Below are 22,861 nucleotides of genomic sequence, written 5' to 3'. Positions count from 1 at the left end.
CGGAGGAAGGGCGGGGTGAGGATGGCGTGTGGCACTGGAAACGCGGCCGGGGCTCGGCGTGCGGCTGCGGCGCGGGGGGAGCCCCGCAGGGCCGGCCCGCAGAGCTGGAGCCGCCGCTCGCCATGAGCCGCTCCCGGAGCAGCGCCTCCCCACGTAGGTAAATGCCCGGGCTGGGGAGGGGGCGGCCGGCGCTGCCGGGGCGCATCTTCCCCCTCGCTGCATCCCGCATCCCTCCCCTGCATCCCGCATCCCTCCCCCGAGCGGGGCCGGGCCGGGGGCTGCCGGCGGGGACAGCGCAGCCCCGAGCCGGGAGGGTTTGTGGGGCCGATTTTTTTTTTTGGGGTGGGGGAGTGTGAAGGTGGGCGCGGTGATTTGGGGGCTGGGGTCTTTTATAGATATATTTTTTTTATTATTTCCGATTTTTATTTGGCAGCGCTCGGCAGCGGGGATGATTTTGGGGAGGGTCGGCGGAGAGGATGCGATGAGGCTCCCCCGGCGTGGGTGATTTCTTTGCAGCCTGCCTCCTCCTCCCCCAGCCTCTCCCCCCCACCCCGGGTTTGGCTGCCTCGCTTCCCAGTTGCTGCATGAAGGCTGTGCTTGCACCGGCGTGTGCCCGCTCCCGGAGCCGCGCACCCGCCGCCACCGCGGCCGGGGGGAGCGCGGGGCCAGCGGCGAGGCTGGAATTATTATTATTATTATTAATTTTTTATATTTTTTCATAATTTTTTTTTTAAAAATATTTAATTTTTTTTTTTTTTTTTTTTTTTTTTTTTTTTTTTTTTTTTTTTTTTTTTTTTTACCTGTCACATCCGTCCTAGAATAATAAAAATATAAAGCGGGCAGGGCGCGGGAGCCCGCGGCATCCCCGGCACGGGGGAGTGCGTGTGTGTGCGCGGGGGGCGCCCCGCCGCCCCGCCGCCCCCCGCCGCACCGCAGCGTGCGGGCGGCGAGCGCGATGCGCCCCGCGCTCGGCTCTGCGGAATAGCGCGGCCGCCGCTCGCCCTCCGCGGGCTGGGGGCGCACGGACCCGACCGCTGGCCATTCCCTCTTGATGTCCATGAATGCAAACACCATGATTTTCATGATCCTGGGCGCCTCTATCGTTATGGTAAGAGATTTTTTGCTTATCTCCCTCCCCTCCACGGTTCCCCCCCCCCACCACCTCCTCCTTCTCCCGCACCCCCGCCTCCCTTCCACCTTCCCCCCGCACTGTCCCTCAGCCTGTGCACCTCCGTGTGTGTGCCTGCGTGTGCCCCGGCCAGCAGCAAACATTCTTTTCTTGATGACTGCTTCAGTCTCCGGCAATCAAACTGGAGTCAATGTTTTATTCCACCATCCAGAGTTGACCCGATGCCTTGGTTGTGGGCTCTTACAGGCAATAGCTTGCTTGATGGACATGAATGCGTTGTTGGACAGATTTCACAATTACATCCTACCGCATCTCAGAGGGGAGGACCGAGTTTGTCACTGCAACTGTGGAAGGTGAGTTACCTGCAGAGCATCTCCCCTGGCCCCAGCCCTCCCCACCCTGCTCCCCGGGGAGGAGGTGACCAGGGACCGGCAGCTGCTGCCTGCCAGCTGGGCTACCATTTTTTACCATTTTTGCATTCTGGCTGTGTCTCACCTTCCTCAGCAGCTCCTGCATGAGCAGGGTGAGGATTGGGGGGGGGTGGTGGGGGTTGGTTTTTTTTTCTGGGAGAAGAGTTTTCTGTGGGCTTGGAAGTGCATTTTCCTTTGTGTGCAGGCACGGGGAGCCCTGGGAGAGCGAGTAACTTTGGATTTAAGCGTTCGTCAATTTGCCTTTTGTTGTCAGGCGGGCCGCGGTGTTTCCCCAGCCTGTTTGTGGTCTGGGTGTTGCAGCTGGTGGTGGTCGTGTGGCTCATCAATGGAATGGGGTTTGGAGAAATGAGAGGATCCCTGTCCAGGCTGGAACGTGGCCGCCTGGGACAGAGTTGCTTGGAGGCTTTGCGATCAATCTTCGATCAGATTTTAATTCCCTGTGGCTTTTCCTCCTGGACGCAGCACAGCGAGGAGGCCGGGCTGAGCTTTTGGGTGAGCCAGGAGTGCTGCCTCTGCCGTGCACAAGTTTATGCCTGGACAAATACCTGGCTCTTGGCAATGCTTCATCCTCCCAAACCACTCTCGTGCGTTATCCCTGAAGTGCTCAGCTTGAACCCGGGCTCTGCCTGCTCTGGAATCCCTTCAGGCCCAGGCTGAGCTCTGGGGAGCTGGATTTCTCCCTTCTCTCCGGGACTGCTGGCAGAGCCCTCCCTTGCCACATGCAGCCTTGAGGTTTGGGCTCTGCTCCCCTCGGAGCTGCCCCTGGAGCCAGCTGTGTCCTGTCTCCAGGTGTCACCTCCCCCCTGTCCCTGGAGTGGGATGTGCTGGGCTTGCTGAAGAGGAAATGCTTTGCCTTCCTCCCCATGGCTCCTCCTCAGCCTCCTGGGGCAGGAGGGCAGAGGAGGCTCCAGCAGAGCTCCAGGGCCAGGAGCTGCCAGGCCTGGGGGAGGTGGCAGCGCCCTCAGCCCCTGGGGCATCTCCCTCTTTGAGAGGCTGTGGGCAAAAAACTTCCACAGCATCTTCCACTTGGCTTTGGCGAGGATTTGCTTTTTCGGAGCTGCTTTTTCCTTGATGTTTTTTGCTGGTTTGAGAGTTTTCCTCTGCTCCTTCCACCAGTTTGGTTCGGTGCTGGTGGAAACGGGCTGCTGGTCACAGGCTGGGATGTTTGGAGTGGCTGAGGAGGCTCAGGTCTCGCTGGTGGCTTGGCTGAGTGTCCCCCAAGGCTGGGGAGGTGGCAGGGCCGCTCCTCTCTGCTCTGCCTCTGTGCCTGCAGAGATGCTCTTGAGGCAGATAAATTGGCCGTGGCACTCTCCACAAACACCACTGGCCCGTTTCCTCGAAAGTGCACAAAAAAACCTTCCCAACTGCCGAGTTTGGACGTGAGAGGAGGCAAAAAAGCAAAGTTTAGCCCTTGCCTCAGGTATGTGGGAGCAGCTCAGGAGCTGCTGGCTCCGGGCTGCTCCTCCCTGAGCAGGACATTCCCAAACCCTCCCTGGTGCTGAGCTGTGCCCTGGGCTGTGCCCCCGTGGCTGGACCTGCCCTGTCCCCTGTGAGCTGCCCAGGAGCCCTGAGCTCAGCCCGGGGCTGGGCTGTGTCCTGGAGCCTCTTGTCAGCGCTGATGAAGAACTTAATTTGCCAAGAGCCAGAGGGAGTCCTGGGAGGAGGGAGCTGGCTGCAGCTCAGCGTGGTGCAGCGAGGAGTGGGGAAAAGCAGGAGATGTGCAGGAATGGAAGGGAAGGAGGGATTGGGATGAAGGAAGATCGATGTGCTGCTGCAGTTCATGATCTCCCTCCTGCCCCAGCCTGGGTCGCAGTGTCAGACCCAATAATTCATTCAGAAATGTTTTCCCTCCTCTCCTCGCCTCTCCTGGTTGTCTTCTCCTCAGGGCAGCAGAGAGGACCCGATTTGGGTGGAATTGTCCAAGCGCCCAGGCTGGGTGTGGGTGCCCGGCCCTGGAGGGAGCTCCAGGAGGAGCTGGACTCTGCTCTGGCCCCTGGAGCTGTCCCAGAGGTGCTGGCAGTGGGCAGGGAGGGCTGGCTCCGTGTGCCAGCGGTGCCAGGGGATGTGGCAGCACCCCCAGGCCGTGGGAGGGCACCCAGAGCTGGGCAAGCTCTGCTGCCTCTGCTTGGGCAGGGAAGCTGAGCCCTGCTGGGCTGCCCTGGCACCTCCTCAGCCTGGATCCCACTGCCCTGGCACGGGAGCGTTCCCAGTGCTCCCAGTTTGGGACTCCCTGTCCCCACGTGCTGCTGGTCCTGGCGAGGCTGGCAGGCAGCAGCCCCAGCTGTGCCCAGCTGTGCCCAGCTGTGCCCAGCTGTGCCCACGTCCTGGGGGCTCTGGGGGCAGGGGCACGGCCAGCAGGGCTGGCTGCCCCTCCGAGAGCTCCTGGCGCTGCGGGGGCCGTGCCCGGGCTCTGTCCTGCTGTGCCTTGTCCCCTTCTCCCCTCGGAGGGACCCTGGCCCGGCGGGCAGGGCCCAGGACGGGTTCCAGGAGCTCTGGATGTTCTTCGTGCCGTGGTTTTGGGCATTCAGCGTGTTTGCAGGGCTGGGGCTGACCCCACCTTCCCCCTTCCCGCGGCTCAGGGACCCTGGGGCTGAGGCTCTTTGGGGTCATTTCATGCCAGGAGGGATTTTGGTGAGCTGAGAGGGCCCGGGAGGTGCTTTTGATGTCCATGGGAGCTGTGAGAGCCGGGAGGGAGCTGTGACACCCGTGCTGTGCAGGGCTGGAGTGGCCGCAGGGCCTGGAGCCCCGGGCTGTGGGGAGCTGGGGCTGCCCAGGTGCCCTGGCCCATATTTGCAATTTTTTAGGTGGCCCTGAGCCTCTGTTTGCAGTCAGAGAGAGCCCGGGCTGAGTGAGCTTTGCTGGGGAGTGTTCCTGCTCTGGTGGCACGCTGCCCTGGGCCCTGAGGTGACAAATGTCCTCCCCTGTGCAGGGGAGGTGTCACCATCGGGCTGGGCCGGGTTTTCCCTGCTCTGGGGCAGCAGGTGACAGGGGTGACAGTCAGGGGTGCCAGACAGCCAGGGGTGACAGCCAGGGATGACAGGCAGGGGTGACACACAGGGGTGACACACAGGGTGCCAGCCAGGGGTGCCAGACAGCCAGGGTGACAACCAGGGGTGCCAGCCTGGGGTGCCAGCCTGGGGTGACAGTCAGGGTGACAGCCAGGGTGCCAGTCAGGGGTGCCAGCCTGGGGTGCCAGCCTGGGGTGACAGTCAGGGTGCCAGTCAGGGTGCCAGCCAGGGGTGCCAGTCAGGGTGCCAGCCACGCTCCCGGCCTCCCCCAGGGATGTGCCTGCTGGCTCTCTCCATCCCCTGCAGCCACCCAGGCTGCCCGAAGCCCCGGCCCGGCTCTCAGCCCCTCGTCCCTCCCTCCCTGGGCTGGGCTGTCCCCGGGGAGGGCAGGGCTGCCCCCTCCTCCCTCCCGGGCACCAAGGGAGCAGAGCTGGTGATGCCACGCACAGCGAAAACACCCGAGGGCGTCCGTGGGGGTGGCAGGGTGAGCAGGTGACACCTGGGCAGAGCAAGGAGCCCCCAGAAGAGCCCCGGGGCTCCCGGCGGCTGCTCTGGAGAGAGCGGGGCTCTGCCGGGCTCTGGAGCGGTCCCTGCTCGCCGCTGCCCTTCTGGGTGACCTTGGCTGAGTCCTTCCCTCCAGGAGCAGGGCTGGCAAGGGCCGGAGCGGTGTCCCGAGTGTCCCCTGGGTGCAGCAGAGCCCGGCCGGCCTGGGGACAGCTCTGCTGCCCCGGGGATGCTCCGGCGCCGCGGTGCCAGGCTCCCGAGGGCAGAGCCGGGGGATGCTGCCGAGCCCCGGGCTGGGCGCAGCAGAGCGAGGCATCTCCCTGCCCTGACGCTGGCATCACCGGGGAGGGTGGCACTGCTGGCAGGAGGGACACGAGGGACATTTCTCCTCTGTGCCCAGACCCTGGACCAGCCCTTCCCTGGGCTCCTGGCAGCCGTGCCGGTGCCGTGCCCGCAGCGGGACCAGGAGCAGGGAGATGCTCTGGGGGTGCCACCGCCCGGCCCTGCGAGCCTGGGGCTGCTCGGGAAGCCGGGCACGGCCGCAGGGCCGGGCAGGGGGGATCGGGGCCGGGACCGGGGCCGGGGCGGCTCCGCCTCGCCCCAGCCCCGCCCGGGGCTGCCGGAGCCCGGCTGCCCCAAATCCCCTCCCGGGGCTCCCCAAATCCCCTCCCGGGGCTGCTCCAAATCCCCTCCCGGGGCTGCCCAAATCCCCTCCCGGGGCTGCCCCAAATCCCCTCCCGGGGCTGCCCCAAATCCCCTCCCGGGGCTGCCCCAAATCCCCTCCCGGGGCTGCCCCAAATCCCCTCCCGGGGCGGCCCCAAATCCCCTCCCGGGGCTGCCCCAAATCCCCTCCCGGGGCTGCCCCAAATCGCCCCTCGGCTGCCCGCGGGGAAGGGCTCGGCCCGGCCGGGATGTGGCAGCTGCAGCGGGAGATGTGACGCGGCTGTCGCTGTCACCTGCCCGGGAGGGAGCCGGGCTGAGCCGGAGCATCGGCGCCTCCCTGTCCCCATCCCTGTCGCCGTCCCCATCCCTGTTCCTGTCGCTATCCCCCATCCCTGTGCCCCATCCTTGTCCCTGTCCCCGTCCCCATCCCTGTCGCTGTCCCCCATCCCTGTGTCCCATCCCTGTCTCTCTCCTTGTACCCGTCCCCGTCGCTGTCCCCATCCTTTACCCTGTCGCTGTCCTCCTAGCTGTCCCCGCACCCATCGCTGTCCCCGTCGCTGTCGCTGTCCCCATCGCTGTCCCCATCGCTGTCCCCGTCGCTGTCCCTGTCCCCATCGCTGTCCCCATTGCTGTCCCGTCCCCCTGGCTGTCCCTGTCCCTGTCCCCATCCCTGTCCCCATCCCTGTCCCCGTTGCTGTCCCTGTCCCTGTCCCCACTGTCCCTGTCCCCATCCCTGTCCCCATTGCTGTCCCGTCCCCCTGGCTGTCCCTGTCCCTGTCCCCACTGTCCCTGTCCCCATCCCTGTCCCCATTGCTGTCCCTGTCCCCATCCCTGTCCCCGTGTGTCTCGGGCTCCCGTGGCTCTCCGTGCCCGCCGTGGCTGCAGCAGCGGCGCTCACCCAAGGTCACCGCAGGGGACAATAGCGCTGGGACAGCGCCGGAGCCGGCCCGGTGTCACAGCCCGGCCCGGGGACACGTGCCGGACACACGGGCCCCTGTCCGCCCGTCTGTCCGTCCGTCTGGCTGTCCCGCTGTCACCTGGCCCGGCTGTGCTGGGGTTTCTGTCCTGGGATTTCTGTGGAAGCTCCAGCACAGCTCGGGGTGTTTTGGGATCCCCCAAAAGTGGGCACAGCTCGGGGGATATTTTGGGATATCCCAAAGTTGGGCACAGCTCGGGGTGTTTTGGGATCCCCCAAAGGTGGGCACAGCTCGGGGTGTTTTGGGACATCCCAAAGTTGGGCACAGCTCCGGGGATATTTTGGGATATCCCAAAGGTGGGCACAGCTCCGGGTGTTTTGGGATCCCCTAAATGTGGGCATGGCTCGGGATATACTGGGATATCCTAAAGCTGGGCACAGCCTGGGATGTCCTGGCTCCCCCGAGGGTGGGCACATCTCGGGGGGATATTTTGGGATCCCCTAAAGGTGGGCACAGCTCGGGCACAGCGTTAACCCGGCAGCAGCTGGAGCTGCCCAGGGTTTGGCTCGCGGGAATTATTCGGTTCCTCCTTTGCTTGTGAATAATCACGGGCAGAACGTGCGCTTGGCCAGTGAGGGCCACGTGTGGCACCGCTCCCACCGGGATTTGGGGACAATGGGACACGGGAGATGTGTGCAGGGATTTGGGGACATGGGAGATGTGTGCAGGGATTTGAGGTCATGGGAGATGTGTGCAGGGATTTGGGGACATGGGAGATGTGTGCAGGGATTTGGGGACAATGGGACACGGGAGATGTGTGCAGGGATTTGGGGACATGGGACATGTGTGCAGGGATTTGGGGACATGGGACATGGGAGATGTGTGCAGGGATTTGGGGACAATGGGAGATGTGTGCAGGGATTTGGGGACAATGGGACATGGGAGATGTGTGCAGGGGTTTGGGGACAATGGGACGTGTGCAGGGATTTGGGGACAGTGGGACGTGGGACATGTGTGCTGGCATTTGGGGACATGGGACATGTGTGCTGGCATTTGGTGGCACTGGAACACGACAAGCGCCTGGCTGTTCCTGGGGACCCTGCCCTTCCTTTCGGGGACCCCCGGCCCTCCTGCCCCTCTGCCCCCCGGATTTCCCAGCGCCAGCCGAGGGAAATGCCCGTTCCTCGCCAGGAGCTGCCCCAGCGCTGCTGCCACCACAGCTGGCACCTCGTGTCCCTCCCCTGCCCGGGGTGCCAATGGGGGCTGCAGGGGCTGCTTGCCACCCCGGAGCCCGTGCCAGCCCCGTGCCAGGCCCGTGCCAGGCCCGTGCCAGGCCCGGAGCCCGTGCCAGGCCCGTGCCAGGCCCGTGCCCGGCCCAGTTGGTGCAGGTGACCCCATTAGGGCTGCTTGCAGTGCCCACCTGGACAGGGACAGTGCCACCAATGCCCACCTGGGACAGGGACAGGGACAGAGACACCAGTGCCCACCTGGGACAAGGACAGTGCCAGCAGTGCCCACCTGGACAAGGACAGTGCCAGCAGTGCCCAGCTGGGACAAGGACAGTGCCAGCTGTGCCCAGCTGGGCAGGGACAGTGCCAGCTGTGCCCAGCTGGGACAAGGACAGTGCCAGCTGTGCCCAGCTGGACAGGGACAGTGCCAGCTGTGCCCAGCTGGGACAAGGACAGTGCCAGCTGTGCCCAGCTGGGGTGCTTTTGGAGCCCGTTCTGCTGCCCAGCCCAGAATTCCTGAGGGAATCGGATCATCCCCCTGTACTTTAGAGGATTTCGACGCTGGGTTCAGGATGAAATACGGCTCGAGGCTTTTCTTATTTATTTCTTGCTCGCTTGATTGGTTTTATTGAGGTTTTTTGTTGTTGTTTTTTTAGGGTTTTTTTTTGTTGTTACTTAATTCTAAATGTGTCTCACAAATTATAATTAATTATATGATGTATATAATTATAATATTATGTTATAATTATATTATACGTCATACTATACTATACTATACTATAATACAATATAATATAATATACTATAATATAATATACTATACTATACTATACTAAATGTAATGTAATGTAATGTAATGTAATGTAATGTAATGTAATAATTAATATAATATAATATAATATAATATAATATAGTATAATATAATATAATATAATATAATATAATATAATATAATATAATATAATATAATATAATATAATATAATATAATATAATATAATATAATATAATATAATATAATATAATATAATATAGTATAATATAATATAGTATAATATAATATAATATAATATAATATAATATAATATAATATAATATAATATAATATAATATAATATTAACTATTAAAATGATATATAATTATATACAATTATATGTATTATATATAATATATATAATATATATTATATAATAATATATATAATATACAATATATAATTTTTATATTATATAATAGATAATATATAAAATTATAATTCTATAATTCTATATATATTATATATTATATATTATATATTATATATTATATATTATATATTATACATATATTTTATATATATTATATATTTTATAAATGTTATATATATGATCTATAACTATATCTATCTAACACACAGCAAACCATTCCACCATAGCCACTATACCCACTCAGTTCCCAGAAAAGGAACTCAGCAGCCGGAGCTCCTCGTTTTGCTTTAAAATCCGGATTTTCGGGAGCTCCAGTGCCCACCGGGGGTTGCTGGGCCTTTTCCAGGGGCTGCAGCAGGAATTCCTCCCCTGCGAACCCCAAACTCGGAGTTTGGGGGGACCCCGACGCCTTTTTGCGCTGCCGAAATCCAGACAAAGCTAAGAGAATTAAAGCGTATTTTTATATTTATCAAAGGGCCTTCGGGCCCATTGAAAGCAGAGGAAACTGCCCAAAAACGGACAATGGGCCACAGGTTTTTATGTTTTTATACGTTTGGTCCATTTGCATATTGGGCGGGTGAATCTCCCAATTACCGCTTCAGGTAATGAAGGAATTTTGGGAGAAAAATGGTCACAATACAACACATCATATATCAAAATAAGATACATCGTGTGGCCAAGCCAGGACAGTTTGGGGATTTTTTGGGGGGATTTTTCTTGGGTTTTTGTTTTGGTTTGGGTTTGGGTCTTTTTTGTTTGGTTGGTTTTTTTTGTTGTTGTTATTTGGGTATTTTTGTGCCTTTTTTTCTTGCTGATTTTGGATTTTTTTTGGTTTTTTTTTGTTTTGGTTTTTTTTTTGTTTGTTTTTTTTTTGTTGTTGTTGTTGTTTTTATTTGAGTGAGGATAAAAAAAAGTAGACCTAAAGCTAAGAAACACTTGGAAATTTCAAAACCTTCTCATGGGAATCTAGGAAAGTAAGAACCCAGTGAATACATTTCTATTTCTCATGAAGAACAAGAACTTATCAATAATTCAAGATGTGAAAAGTCCTAGATAGACGCTTTGCAAGGATTAATCTTAAATAGCGAATTATTGTGTATTGTTTGAGGTTCATAGGAGTCCTTTTGTTAATGTTAAACCCACGTGGGTCCTTTTATTATGGGTTAGAGTATAATGATTTTATAACTTTTATGTTATTGGGTCAAAGAATTTGTAGAAAAAAGCTTTGCATGATGTCTTTGATTTGGATTTGCATGGATGTTGTTATTTCCTTGTGTCTCTTGCTTTTTGCTGGTATGATACAGATAATAAATAATAAATAATAAATAATAAATAATAAATAATAAATAATAAATAAAATTAAAATTAATTAAAATAATAAAAAATAAATAATAAATAATAAATAATAAATAATAAATAAAATTTTAAAATAATTAAAATAATAAATAATAAATAATAAATAATAAATCCTGAGTCTACCACCAGTCAGGGTCCCATCCCCTTTGTGAGACACGAAAGCAGAGATGCCTCTCTTGAAATAGCATATTAATTTCATATAATATGGTTTTAATAAAGCAGATCCTTCAGACTCCTGAGCTGGAGCAGAACTCAGCATTTCTTCCCGTTGGGACTCCCCTGATTTCTGACAGGGAGGGATGGGCAAGAAAAGCAAAAGAAGAATTTTGGAACCCAGGACATCCCTCTGGCTGCCCCGGCTGGCTCCAGCCCCTGGCAAAAAGTCAAAAACCCCCGATTTTAGCCTGTGGAAAAAACTGCCAACTTTGTGTGAAGAATTACAAGCCACAAGGGTTTGATTTTTTGAATTAACGTAGGACGGAAAAGTAGAATTTTGGGGTGTTTTAGAATAGAACTCAGGGGGTCAAGATGGAGGAATTTGGGCGAGTCTTTGCCTTTTTCTCCTTCTTCTTGTCGTCCATGTCTTGGTGTGATGGTGGCACTTTTCTCTTGGTTTGAGGAAGAGGTTCACAGTCTAACAGGCGATGGGAACGGGCACAAAATTGTAAATATCAAACCGTCGTTTTGAATATTTAATGTGGGGGTAGATTGCCACGGCTTCGTTTCAGGAGGGAGCTCGGCAGGTCAGAGAAAGAATGTTACAGAGAAGGGAAAAAAATCAACCTTGGAAAAGAAATTGGACAATTCCAGGCTCCTTTGGCTGCACGGGCTGGGAAAAGGAATTTACACTGTTGGGTCCCCATGAGCTGACCCTGACAGAAGAACCTGTGCTGACTTTGCCCCGTTTCTGCCCCGTTTCCGCCCCGTTTCCACCCCGTTTCTGCCCCATTTCTGCCCCGTTTCTGTCCCATTTCTGCCTCATTTCTGTCCCGTTTCTGTCCCATTTCCGCCCCATTTCCGCCCCATTTCTGCCCCGTTTCCACCCCATTTCTGCCCCGTTTCCACCCCGTTTCTGCCCCGTTTCTGCCCCGTTTCCACCCCGTTTCTGCCCCGTTTCCACCCCGTTTCTGCCCCGTTTCTGCCCCGTTTCTGCCCCGTTTCTGCCCTATTTCCGCTCCATTTCTGCCCCGTTTCCACCCCGTTTCCGCCCCATTTCTGCCCTGTTTCCACCCCGTTTCCGCCCCATTTCTGCCCCGTTTCCACCCCGTTTCCGCCCCGTTTCCACCCCGTTTCCACCCCGTTTCTGCCCCATTTCTGCCCTGTTTCTGCCCCGTTTCCACCCCGTTTCTGCCCCATTTCTGCCCCGTTTCTGCCCCGTTTCCAGGCACCACGTGCATTATGTCATCCCCTACGACGGGGACCAGTCGGTGGTGGACTCCTCGGAGAATTACTTTGTGACTGACAACGTCACCAAGCAGGAGATCGACCTGATGCTGGGGCTGCTGCTGGGCTTCTGCATCAGCTGGTTCCTGGTGTGGATGGACGGGGTGCTGCACTACGCCGTGCGCGCCTGGCGGACCAGCCGGCGCTATGGTGAGCGCTGCCCTTCCTCCCCATCGTCCTCCTCTTCCTCCTCCTCTTTCCTCTCGTCTTCCTCGTCCTCTTCCTCCTCATCTTTCTTCTCATCTTCTCCTCTTCCTCCTTCTCTTTGTCCTCTTCTTCTTCTTCCTCCTCCTCTTCCTTCCCATTTTCTCATCTTCCTCATCCTCTTCCTCGTCTTCTCTTCTTTCTTCTCATCTTCTCCTCTTCCACTTCCTCCTTCTCTTTGTCCTCTTCTTCCTCTTCCTCCTCCTTTTGCTTCTCATCTTCTCATCTTCCTCATCTTTCCTCCTCATCTTCTCTTCTTTCTTCTCATCTTCTCATCTTCCTCCTTATTTTTGTCCTCTTCTTCCTCTTTCTCATCCTCTTCCTCCTCCTTTCTTCACATCTTCTCATCTTCCTCCACTTCTTCCTCCTCATCTTCTCCTCTTTATTCCCATCTTCTCCTCTTCCTCTTTCTCCTTCTCTTTGTCCTCTTTCTCCTCATCTCCTCTTCCTCCTCCTCTCTGTCCTCTGGGGTCTGGCCCAAACCTGGGATTTTCCAGCCCTCTGGAAGTTCCCAGCCCCGACTGTCCCAGGATTCTGTGACCCGAGCAGGAACGTTGGTGTGGGAATTCTGTGGGCAGAACATCTCCAGGCTGCACCAAAATCCCCCAGGAAAAATCTGGATTTTTATTTTTTCCCTCGCTGCTGGGAGCAGCCTGGTGCTGCTTGTGGAGAGCTGTGACACTGCAGCGGCAGTGACAGACACCTGTGGGTGCCAGCTGACACCCACTATTTCCATTTCCATTTCCATTTCCATTTCCATTTCCATTTCCATTTCCATATTTCCATTTCCATATTTCCATTTCCATATTTCCATATTTCCATTTCCATTTCCATACTTCCATTTCTATTTCCATTTCCATATTTCCATTTCCATATTTCCATTTCCATTTCCATACTTCCATTTCTATTTCCATTTCCATATTTTGCTTTCCTATTTGCCATTTCCATATTTCCATTTCCATATTTCCTTTTCCAATTTTCCATTTCCATTTCCATTTCCCTATTTCCATTTCCATTTCCATTTCCATTTCCATTTCCATATTTCATTTTCCAATTTTCCATTTCCATATTTCAATTTCCATTTTTCCATTTCCACTTCCATATTTCCATTTCCATTTCAATTTCCATTTCCATTTCCACTTCCATATTTCCATTTCCACTTCCATTTTTCCATTTCCATTTCCACTTCCATATTCCCATTTCCATTTCCACATTCCCATTTCCATCCCTTCCCACCCCTCATCCCTGACCAGATGTGGAGTTTGTTGTCCCACTGTGCCATCAGCCCCATGGGGGGAAAGGCTTGGCCACAACACTTTGGAGCATCCAAAATCCTGAATTTTCACCCCGAGAAGCACCAGCAGCTCCTTCGGAGGCTCCCTCACCCGCAGATTTCCAAAAAACAAAGTCAGGAAAATGCATTAAAGTAGAGAATGACTGGAAATCCCCCAAAAAGTGCCTCCAAATCTCCATTCTGCCTGTGAGGGATGCAGCTCAGGGGAGGGAAGCGAGCGGCACCGAGATTTACCTGCGGGCCCAAATTCCAATCCCGGCCTCTTTATTTATTTCCAAAACCTCCGATAAAATGGATCCTTATTTCCAAAACCTCCGATAAAATGGATCCTTATTTCCAAAACCTCCGATAAAATGGATCTGGAATTCCAAAAGCTCCGATAAAATGGATCCTTATTTCCAAAAGCTCCGATAAAATGGATCTGGAATTCCAAAACCTCCGATAAAATGGATCTGGAATTCCAAAACCTCTGATAAAATGGATCTTTATTTCCAAAAGCTCCGATAAAATGGATCTTTATTTCCAAAAGCTCCGATAAAATGGATCTTTATTTCCAAAACCTCCGATAAAATGGATCCTTATTTCCAAAACCTCCGATAAAATGGATCTGGAATTCCAAAAGCTCCGATAAAATGGATCCTTATTTCCAAAAGCTCCGATAAAATGGATCTTTATTTCTAAAACCTCCGATAAAATGGATCCTTATTTCCAAAAGCTCCGATAAAATGGATCTTGAATTCCAAAAGCTCCGATAAAATGGATCCTTATTTCCAAAAGCTCCGATAAAATGGATCTCGAATTCCAAAACCTCCGATAAAATGGATCTTTATTTCCAAAAGCTCCGATAAAATGGATCTTGAATTCCAAAAGCTCCGATAAAATGGATCTTTATTTCCAAAAGCTCCAATGAAATGGATCTTGAATTCCAAAAGCTCCGATAAAATGGATCCTTATTTCCAAAAGCTCCGATAAAATGGATCTGGAATTCCAAAAGTTCCGATAAAATGGATCTGGAATTCCAAAAGCTCCGATAAAATGGATCTGGAATTCCAAAACCTCTGATAAAATGGATCTTTATTTCCAAAAGCTCCGATAAAATGGATCCTTATTTCCAAAACCTCCGATAAAGTGGATCTTGAATTCCAAAAGCTCCGATAAAATGGATCTTTATTTCCAAAACCTCCAATAAAATGGATCTGGAATTCCAAAAGCTCCGATAAAATGGATCTGGAATTCCCCTCCATCTTCCCGGCTGGCTGCGTGAGCCGGAGCCTCCCGGGGCTGCTGCTCCTGGGGGATTTTCCCGGCAGCGATTTGGGGCCGCGGCTCCCGAACTTCCCGGCGGGAGCGCCTGGAGCTCCCCTGGCGCCGGGCGGCCCAGCCCTGCTCAGCCAGCTGCCAGCTCAGATTAGGCATTAATTAGTAATTTTTATTTTTAGCCATTAATTTGGGATTTTTTTAATCATTATTTAGTAATTTTTGATTTTTAGCCATTCATTTGGCATTTTATTTTTAGTCATTATTTAGTATCTTTTTATTTTTAGTAATGAATTCAGTTTTATTTTTAGCAATTATTTAGTATTTTTGTATTTTTAGTTATTTCGTATTTTATTTTTTGTCATTTAGTATTTTTTTATTTTTAGTAATTAATTTAGTATTTCAACTTGCTGATCTCTTTGGTTTCATTTTTTCCCTGTGTACACCCATTTTAAGGCTTTATAAAAGGCTTGGCCAATGAACCGAAATCTTCATTATTTTTTATTGTTAATTATGTTATTATAGCAATATATTTATATATTGATATATTGATGTATTGATATAGTGATATACTAATATAGTGATACATTGATGTATTGACATATTGATCAATATATATTAATATTAATATATTATTAATACATATTATATTATATTATCTATAAGATCTTAATAGTATGATAATATATAATATTAATATATATCAATATATATAATATATATCAATATATGAGATCAATATATTACTATATCAATATATCAATATACATTATATATTGGTATCAATATATATATTACTGCATCAATATATAGTGATATATTGATAAAGTGATATAGTGATATATATGAGTGTATTAATGTATTCATAATTCATGTCTATAAATTAATTTGGTAAAGCTCTTCCAGTTCAGGTGTAAAATGAATTCTCAATTTGGGAATTCTCTCCACATCCCGCTGGGGGTGGTGGCGGCCGGGAGGAGGAGGAGGAGGAGGAGGATGGAGGATGGAGGAGGAGGAGGAGGAGGAGGATGGAGGATGGAGGAGGATGGAGGATGGAGGAGGAGGAGGAGGAGGAGGATGGAGGATGGAGGAGGATGGAGGATGGAGGAGGAGGAGGAGGAGGAGGAGGAGGATGAAGGAGGAGGATGGAGGATGGAGGATGGAGGATGGAGGAGGAGGAGGAGGAGGAGGATGGAAAATGGAGGATGGAGGAGGAGGATGGAGGATGGAGAATGGAGGAGGAGGAGGAGGATGGAGGATGGAGAATGGAGGAGGATGGAGGATGGAGGATGGAGGAGGAGGAGGATGGAGGAGGAGGATGGAGGATTGAGGAGGAGGAGGATGGAGGAGGAGGAGGATGGAGGAGGACGATGGAGGATGGAGGATGGAGGAGGAGGAGGAGGAGGAGGATGGAAAATGGAGGATGGAGGATGGAGGATGGAGGAGGAGGAGGATGGAGGAGGACGATGGAGGATTGAGGAGGAGGAGGACGATGGAGGATGGAGGAGGATGGAGGAGGATGGAGGATGGAGGATGGAGGATGGAGGATGGAGGATGGAGGATGGAGGAACAGGAGCTCTGCCCCCATCCCCGCGGCCCTCGGGGGTGCTGTGCCTTTGGGGGTCCCCCCAGCCTTCACCCACCTCTCCTCCTGCCTTGCAGACAACTCCTGGTCCTGGATTCCCAAATTCTGCAACCTGAAGGAGCTGCGGAAGCGCCACCACCGGCAGTACGAGGAGGCCACCGGGAACATGGTGCACATCAAACAGAAGCTCTACCACAACGGGCACCCCAGCCCGCGGCACCTCTGAGGGAGCGGGACCGCGGCCGGCCTCTGCGCACCCAAGGGACTCCTCGTCCTCCTGGGGAACAGCCTCCGCGTCGCTCCCGGGCCAGCTTGAGCGCGCGGATTTTCGGGATCCATCCCAGGTGGACACGCCACGATGCACAACTCGAGCCACTCCTGGATGCTCTGCAGCCAAGGCTTTGCACTGTGTTCCACATTTTATTGTCAGACTCGTGTAAATATGTAAAAAAAAACCAAAAAAAAAGAGAGAGAGAGAAAAGAGATTTGCATTATACTTTCAACCCCCCCACTCCTCCATTTTCCTGGCTGCTGGGAATGTTGGATGGAGGTGGGACAGCGGCGAGAAGATGCAGAGTGTCTCCTCCAGGAGCTCCAGCCCCCCAGAGTTTCTCTGCTCGTGGTCTGGCGGGTCTCAGGTTTGGATGGGGGCAGGCACGGCGTCCCCTGCTCGGGATTTTGCTCTGGGAGCTGCCGGGGGGGAGGAAGGGCTGGAATTGCTCCGGGGTTTGGTGTTTGCTGCCCACTGAAACTGCCTTAAGCAACCCCAGCTCCGAGCCAGGGCGGTGGGGCTGGTGCTGCTGCTTTGGTGGCACCGCTGGTGGCACCGCTGGTGGTGGCAGGGCTGCTGGCCTTCACTAGAGGAGGGTGGGATGTGTCAGATCGGATTAAAACACCCCAAAACCCCAGAGTGGAGCACAAAAGGAACCCTGAGAAGGTTGAGCCTGGTTAAAACACCCCCAAAACCCAAAAAATCCCAGAGAGCAGCACAGAGGAGATCCTCAGCAGTGTGAGCCTGGTTAAAACATCCCAAAAACCCCCAAAACCCCAGAGAGCAGCACAGAGGAGATCCTCAGCAGGGTGAGCCTGGTTAAAACACCCCCAAAACCCCAAAAACCCCAAAGTGCAGCACAGAGGGGAGCCCTGAGAAGGCTGAGCCTGGTCAAAACATCCCAAAACCCCAAAAACCCCAGAGAGCAGCACAGAGGAGATCCCCAGCAGGGTGAGCCTGGTGAAAACCCCCCAAAACCCCAAAAACCCCAGAGTGGAGCACAGAGGGGGCCCAGAGCAGAGTGAGCCTGGTGAAAACCCCCCAAAACCCCAGAGCAGCACAGAGGAGATCCTCAGCAGGGTGAGCCTGGTTAAAACACCCCAAAACCCCAGAAACCCAGAGAACAGCACAGAGGGAGCTATGAGAAGGTTGAGCCTGGTTAAAGCACCCCAAAACCCCAAAAACACAGAGAGCAGCACAGAGGGGGCCCAGAGCAGGGTGAGCCTGGTGAAAACCCCCCAAAACCCCAAAGTGCAGCACCGAGGGGGGGCCCTGAGCAGCCTCACTCCTGCTGCACATCCAGCACCCCTTTTTTGTGGGGCTGGGCTTGTGGCACACGGAGACACCAACCCCAAATTCCCCTCCAGACGTCCCAAATGTCCCCAAGGCCGAGTCACACCGTGAGGATGCTCCCAATAGTTTTGCATGCGCTGCTTTGGGTTTTGAGGGCTGGATGGGATCAAGGCTCTGAAAGCAGAGTCCCCAAAAAACCCCAAAACCTCCTTTAGGGCCAGCAGAGGGGCCTGGAGGAGCTGTAGGGCCAGGGGGTGTCTGGTGTCCTGCTCCTGGCTGGCAGGGGACAGAGGATTTGCTGGCAGGGATAAAGGAGGGAAATCTCACCCCCAGGAGTCTGAGAGCCCTGAGCCCTCAGCACTTCCCCTCCTGCCACATTTTGTGTCCAGTGGGTTGCTGCAAAAATGGGGAAAACACCCAGAACTGAAGGATGCTGAGCATTGCCAGAAAAATCTCTTTTTTTTTATTTTTTTTTTTTCCATTAATTCCTTGGCACTCTCAGTGGAAAGGACACCACAACTCCTGCTCTCCCCTCCCTGCTCCAGTTTCTGTGTCTTGGGGTTGTTTTGTTCATTTTCTATGCCCACTTCAGTTAATTACAAGCCCCCAAAACTGCCCAAATATTCCCATTTTTCTGCCATTCCCACTTTTGTTATTCCCTAGTGCCTCTTGTGTTGGAGCCCCAGGTTCTTTCTGGACCTGAATCATTGCCTGGTCCATATTTGTGTCTGTTTGTCTGTCATTCCTGGCTGGGATGTCCAAAATTCCTCAGGATCTAAGGAATGACTTTTCCTTGAGCAGCCTCCTTGCAGGGAAGAGCAGGGACTGTGTTAGCAACAAGTGGGGACAGCATTTTGTAGGGGAGAAAATTCCATTGGGATAAAAAAGCCAAATATTGAGTCCCTGGAACTGGTTATGTAAAAAAAAAAGGGGGAGAAAAAGCACTTTAAAAGGAATTTTCCTACTGATCTAAACTCAGACTGAATGTAAAGCCTGGCTCTGCTCTAGCAGCTGAGCTTGGCTGAAATATTAAAAATGAAACAGCTGGAAAGGGTGAAGTGATGGCTCACACCTGTTAAGTTTGATCTGGCTGATCCATGGCAAAATTCCATAAAAATTTGAGGCTCTGGAAGAGGGGAAAAAAAGAAAATCTACATAATAAAAATGTTCCTGTCGTAAAAAAAAACAGATTTTAAAAAATCTGCTGGGTCTGGAGCCTTTTGAACTGCTCTCTTGTTCAAATTTTGGCAAAAAAATCCCCAAACCAAACGAAATTAAGAAATATTCTCAGTGCAATTAAATTTACTGGGAACAATTCCCTTTAATCCAGGGAAACCAGACAAGTTTTGTGGGCCAAAATTTGAAGGCGAAAACTCCTTCCTGTGCAGGGAGGAAATCCTGACCCAGCAGATCTGGGATGGCATCAAACTCCTGAGCAAGGGCATCAAAAATACCCCAAAAAACCCCAAAAATAGGAGTTTTTTTCCCAAAAGCCACAGGTCTGAGCTGTCTCCTCTTTGGGGAACGAGGTGCCAAGGCCCCCAGAGAAGCAGAAGGTGAAGGAGGCAGCAGGTTTGGGGTGTTACAGCAGGTTTTGGGGTGTTACAATTGGGGTTTGGGGTGTTACAGCAGGTTTTGGGGTGTTACAGCAGGTTTGGGGTGTTACAGCTGGTTTGGGGTGTTACAGCTGAAGTTTGGGGGTACTGCAGCTGGTTTTGGGGTGCACAGGAGAGGAAGAGGAGGAAGAGGAGGAATGGGAAGCAGAGGAAGGAAGATGGGGCAGAGTCAGGAGGAGCTGCTCACCCAGCTGGGCTGTGGGGACCCTGCATGGAGCCTGTCCCTCCACCATTTGCTCTCATCTCTGCTCCAAAGGGGTTCCAGTTATTCCATCTCTGCTCCAAAGGGGTTCCAGTTATTCCATCTCTGTTCCAAAGGGGTTCCCCCTATCCCATCTCTGTTCCAAAGGGGTTCCCCCTATTCCATCTCTGTTCCAAAGGGGTTCCCTCTATTCCATCTGCTCCAAAGGGGTTCCCCCTATCCCATCTCTGCTCCAAAGGGGTTCCAGTTATTCCATCTCTGCTCCAAAGGGGTTCCAGTTATTCCATCTCTGCTCCAAAGGGGTTCCCCCTATCCCATCTCTGTTCCAAAGGGGTTCCCCCTATTCCATCTCTGTTCCAAAGGTGTTCCCCCTATCCCATCTCTGCTCCAAAGGGGTTCCCCCTATTCCATCTCTGCTCCAAAGGGGTTCCCCCTATTCCATTTCTGTTCCAGAGGGGTTCCCCCTATCCCATCTCTGTTCCAAGGGGGTTCCCAGTTCCTGCTGGGTTCCCCCCAGGGTGACCCGGGGGGCTCAGTCCCAGCTCCCCCCGAGGCAGAGGGAGCCCTGCACTCACTTGAGGGAGGTTTTTCACTGGTGAACCACCAGGACAGAGCCTGGAGTGCTGATTTCCCTGATTGTTCATCCTTCTTTTCTTCCATCCTGCACCCAAAGCACTTCTGCATGCATCGGGCAGGGAGAGGCACAGCCCAGAGAGAGAGAGAGAGAGAGAGAGAGGTTAAACTCTGCTCCGAGTCTAATCACAGAATCATCTCTACTGTGGTTGAAAAGCAATAATGGCTCATTTTTTTTTAATTAAATATACTTGCAGAGGCAGATTTCACCCAGGGCTGGAGGGGTGGCAGCTGTGCTGAAGGTGCAGAGAGCTTGGGGCAGGGGAGGCAATAGAAAAAGCACACTGTGATTTTATTTGGGTCAATAAGTGAGTGTATTTCAGCCATTCCTTCCCTTTCAAGAAGATGTTTGTATAATAGAGAACCAGTTCAGCTCCTGGAACTAAGCCCATCCTTTGCTGTTTGTCAGTAAAATAGTTTTTTGCATGTTTTGCATCCGAGTGTTTTTTCCAACCCTTTGAACCCTTTCAAAAACTGGGGCAGCCCAGAGCAGCAGCTCCCCGGTTTTTGGGTGACAGGAGGAGGTGCAAGCAAGGCTGTCCTGACCTCTGAGGAAGGGCTGTGGGATCCTCCCAGGTTCTGGGACAGATTTTCACCCATTTGGCTCCTGGGAAAACAGGGAAGCTCCAAGATCCAAAAGTGATTTTAAAGCAAAATATTTCACTGTTCAGCTCTGCAGAGATGAGCCTGAGCCTCTTGTGCCCATTGCCTGGAAGGGCAGGAAAAGCAGGAAAAGCACAGGAATCTCAGGACTTTGGCACAGAGAAGGAAAAGTGGGAAAATTTCCCATTCCAGCAGGACTGAAATCTGCACCATCATTAAAACAATACCCCATAAATTAACATAACCCATTAAACACAACTTACTATAAAAAAAACTTCACACAAGTATAGATTTCCCCAAATAACTACTGTTCATAAAAAAATTAAAAACCATCAAAAACCTAATTTTTTCTTATTAAAAAGAAGGCTAAAATTTTTATTCTAATTCTTATTGCTCTTTCTTTTAATTTCTATTAACAAATTTCTCCTTATACCCTCTTAAAATTGTAAACCTACTTTACTTTTGCCTGGAATTGCAGGTTTATGACACAATCAGGGATTGGAATCACACGAGCAGATCTCCCTAAAATCATTCCTTGCAAGGGGGGGTTTAGCAGTGGCTCTGCTCAGCTCCCATCTCCTGGGGTTTGACAGAAATTATTTCAGTACAATCTTAACTGGAATTATTTCTGTCCAGCCCCAGGAGATGGGAGCTGAGCAGGAAAAGGAAAGGCTGGAATAACTAATCCTGAGCAGTGGATGTAGACTGAAAGGGAAAGGGGGGAAAAAAAAAAGTGGGGTTTGAGTAATTTGAGTGATTTTGAGTGGTTTGGTTGTGCCAAACCACATCGTGCCAGGGAAAAGAGCAGGGAATTGTCATGGGGGATGCTGGCAGCCCCAGCAGAGATCTCCTGGTGTCCCACAACCAAGTTTTGTCTGTTCCAGCCAGGTCTCATCAGCTGCCACAGACAAACATCACACCCCTGACAGCTCAGCTACCTCAGGTGCCATAAAAGTAGCAGGATGCTCCTGTGGCAGGGTTGGATACAAAAAAATTTAATAAAATGCAAAATAAAAAAGCTCTTTACAGAGAAAAAACGAGCCAGGGCAAGAGGTTCTTGCTCCTGCTAAAACACTTCACAAAAGCGATTTATTTCTTTAATTTTCTCCTTTTTCTAGTGAATTGCTCAGGCAGGACTTTTTGGCTTCTGTCCAATTGGGTGTCCTTAAATTCGAGGTGAAGTCCCTGAGGTGCTACGAGGTGTCTTTTAACCAAATTGAGGAGAGAAACTTCTGGGTTTTTATCCTTTTTAAGGACAACTTGTTTACTCCATCAGCAGGGGACACATTGCTACTCCACAGGGCCGGGGCTCTGCTCCTGAGCTCAGCAGCTCCCGTGTGAGAACTGCTCAGCAAGGCACTCAAGGGCACAGATCTAGGTCAGGCCAACGTGCTGGAGCTGTGCAGCTACACAAGAGGCCTCAGAGCAGAGCACAGAGTTCAAATCCAGTTCAAACACAGAAAAAAAAGAAGAATCAGATTTTCTAAGCTGTCTCTCATATGCACTGAACAAATGTCATCTCATCAAGACAGGCTCGTGTTCAGGGCTTGACAATGGCACATTTTCTCAGCTGTTTCAGAAATGCAGTAGAAAATTTGTGTGGCAAGAGCAGCTTGATGGCAGCAGTGGGAGCAAAGCCCCACTCATCTCTTTCTTCAGACCATGCTGCATCTGTGTGCCCCAAACTCACCTCTCCATGGAGAAAAGAGGTTTACTTGGGGGAAAAATATGTGGGGCTGCTCTCAGACCACTTGTGTTAACTCCAACTCAAGCAGTGAATCCCCCCCAAATCCACGTTTCTAAGAAAAAATTACCCTGAAGGGCAACTCAAGTGAGCAGGGAGCTGTGTCATGGGCAGGATCTGGGGATAAAAGGGTGAGAAATGCCTCTGCTGGAGCACAAACCCCACAGGTTTAAATGTATGGGAGTGTCAGGTTTGGACAATGCCCAGGTTCCCACAGGTCCTGAGTGCTGGGACACTACAGAAACCCCAGAAGGATTTGGGGTCAGGCCACAGAAACCAACACAGCCAGTGG

At 51.6% G+C, this 22,861-nt stretch overlaps 1 protein-coding gene across 5 annotated transcripts; it reads left to right on the top strand.

Moving 5' to 3' along the window:
• Positions 1-20,648, top strand: TMEM240 (transmembrane protein 240). 5 transcript variants are annotated; one of them, XM_021529852.4, is made up of 4 exons: positions 1-157; positions 1,376-1,482; positions 11,809-12,017; positions 16,285-20,648. In XM_021529852.4, the coding sequence occupies exons 2-4, from the start codon at positions 1,391-1,393 to the stop codon at positions 16,431-16,433; spliced, it is 450 nt and encodes a 149-aa protein (XP_021385527.1). In that variant the 5' UTR covers positions 1-157; positions 1,376-1,390; the 3' UTR covers positions 16,434-20,648. The 5 variants fall into 5 exon arrangements, with proteins under 5 accessions (XP_021385527.1, XP_085414847.1, XP_021385525.1 ...); XM_085558721.1 differs by having other exon boundaries at positions 19-153; XM_021529850.4 differs by lacking the exon at positions 1-157 and adding an exon at positions 742-1,108.
• Positions 20,649-22,861: the final 2,213 nt, after the last annotated feature.

Source organism: Lonchura striata, chromosome 21 (genome assembly GCF_050655825.1).
Source record: "Lonchura striata isolate lonStrDom1 chromosome 21, ASM5065582v1, whole genome shotgun sequence".
NCBI classification, from domain to species: Eukaryota; Metazoa; Chordata; class Aves; order Passeriformes; family Estrildidae; genus Lonchura; species Lonchura striata.
The sequence above is the reverse complement of the archived record's forward strand: the minus strand, read 5'-3'. Positions and strand labels throughout refer to the sequence as shown.

Bases quoted from the DNA above. Each gene is read 5' to 3' on its own strand.
- TMEM240 (XM_031506639.3), top strand. From the start codon at position 1,283: ATGACTGCTTCAGTCTCCGGCAATCAAACTGGAGTCAATGTTTTATTC. The intron at 1,483-11,808 runs GTGAGTTACCTG...CCCCGTTTCCAG, and splicing joins TGTCACTGCAACTGTGGAAG to GCACCACGTGCATTATGTCA. The intron at 12,018-16,284 runs GTGAGCGCTGCC...CCTGCCTTGCAG, and splicing joins GCGGACCAGCCGGCGCTATG to ACAACTCCTGGTCCTGGATT.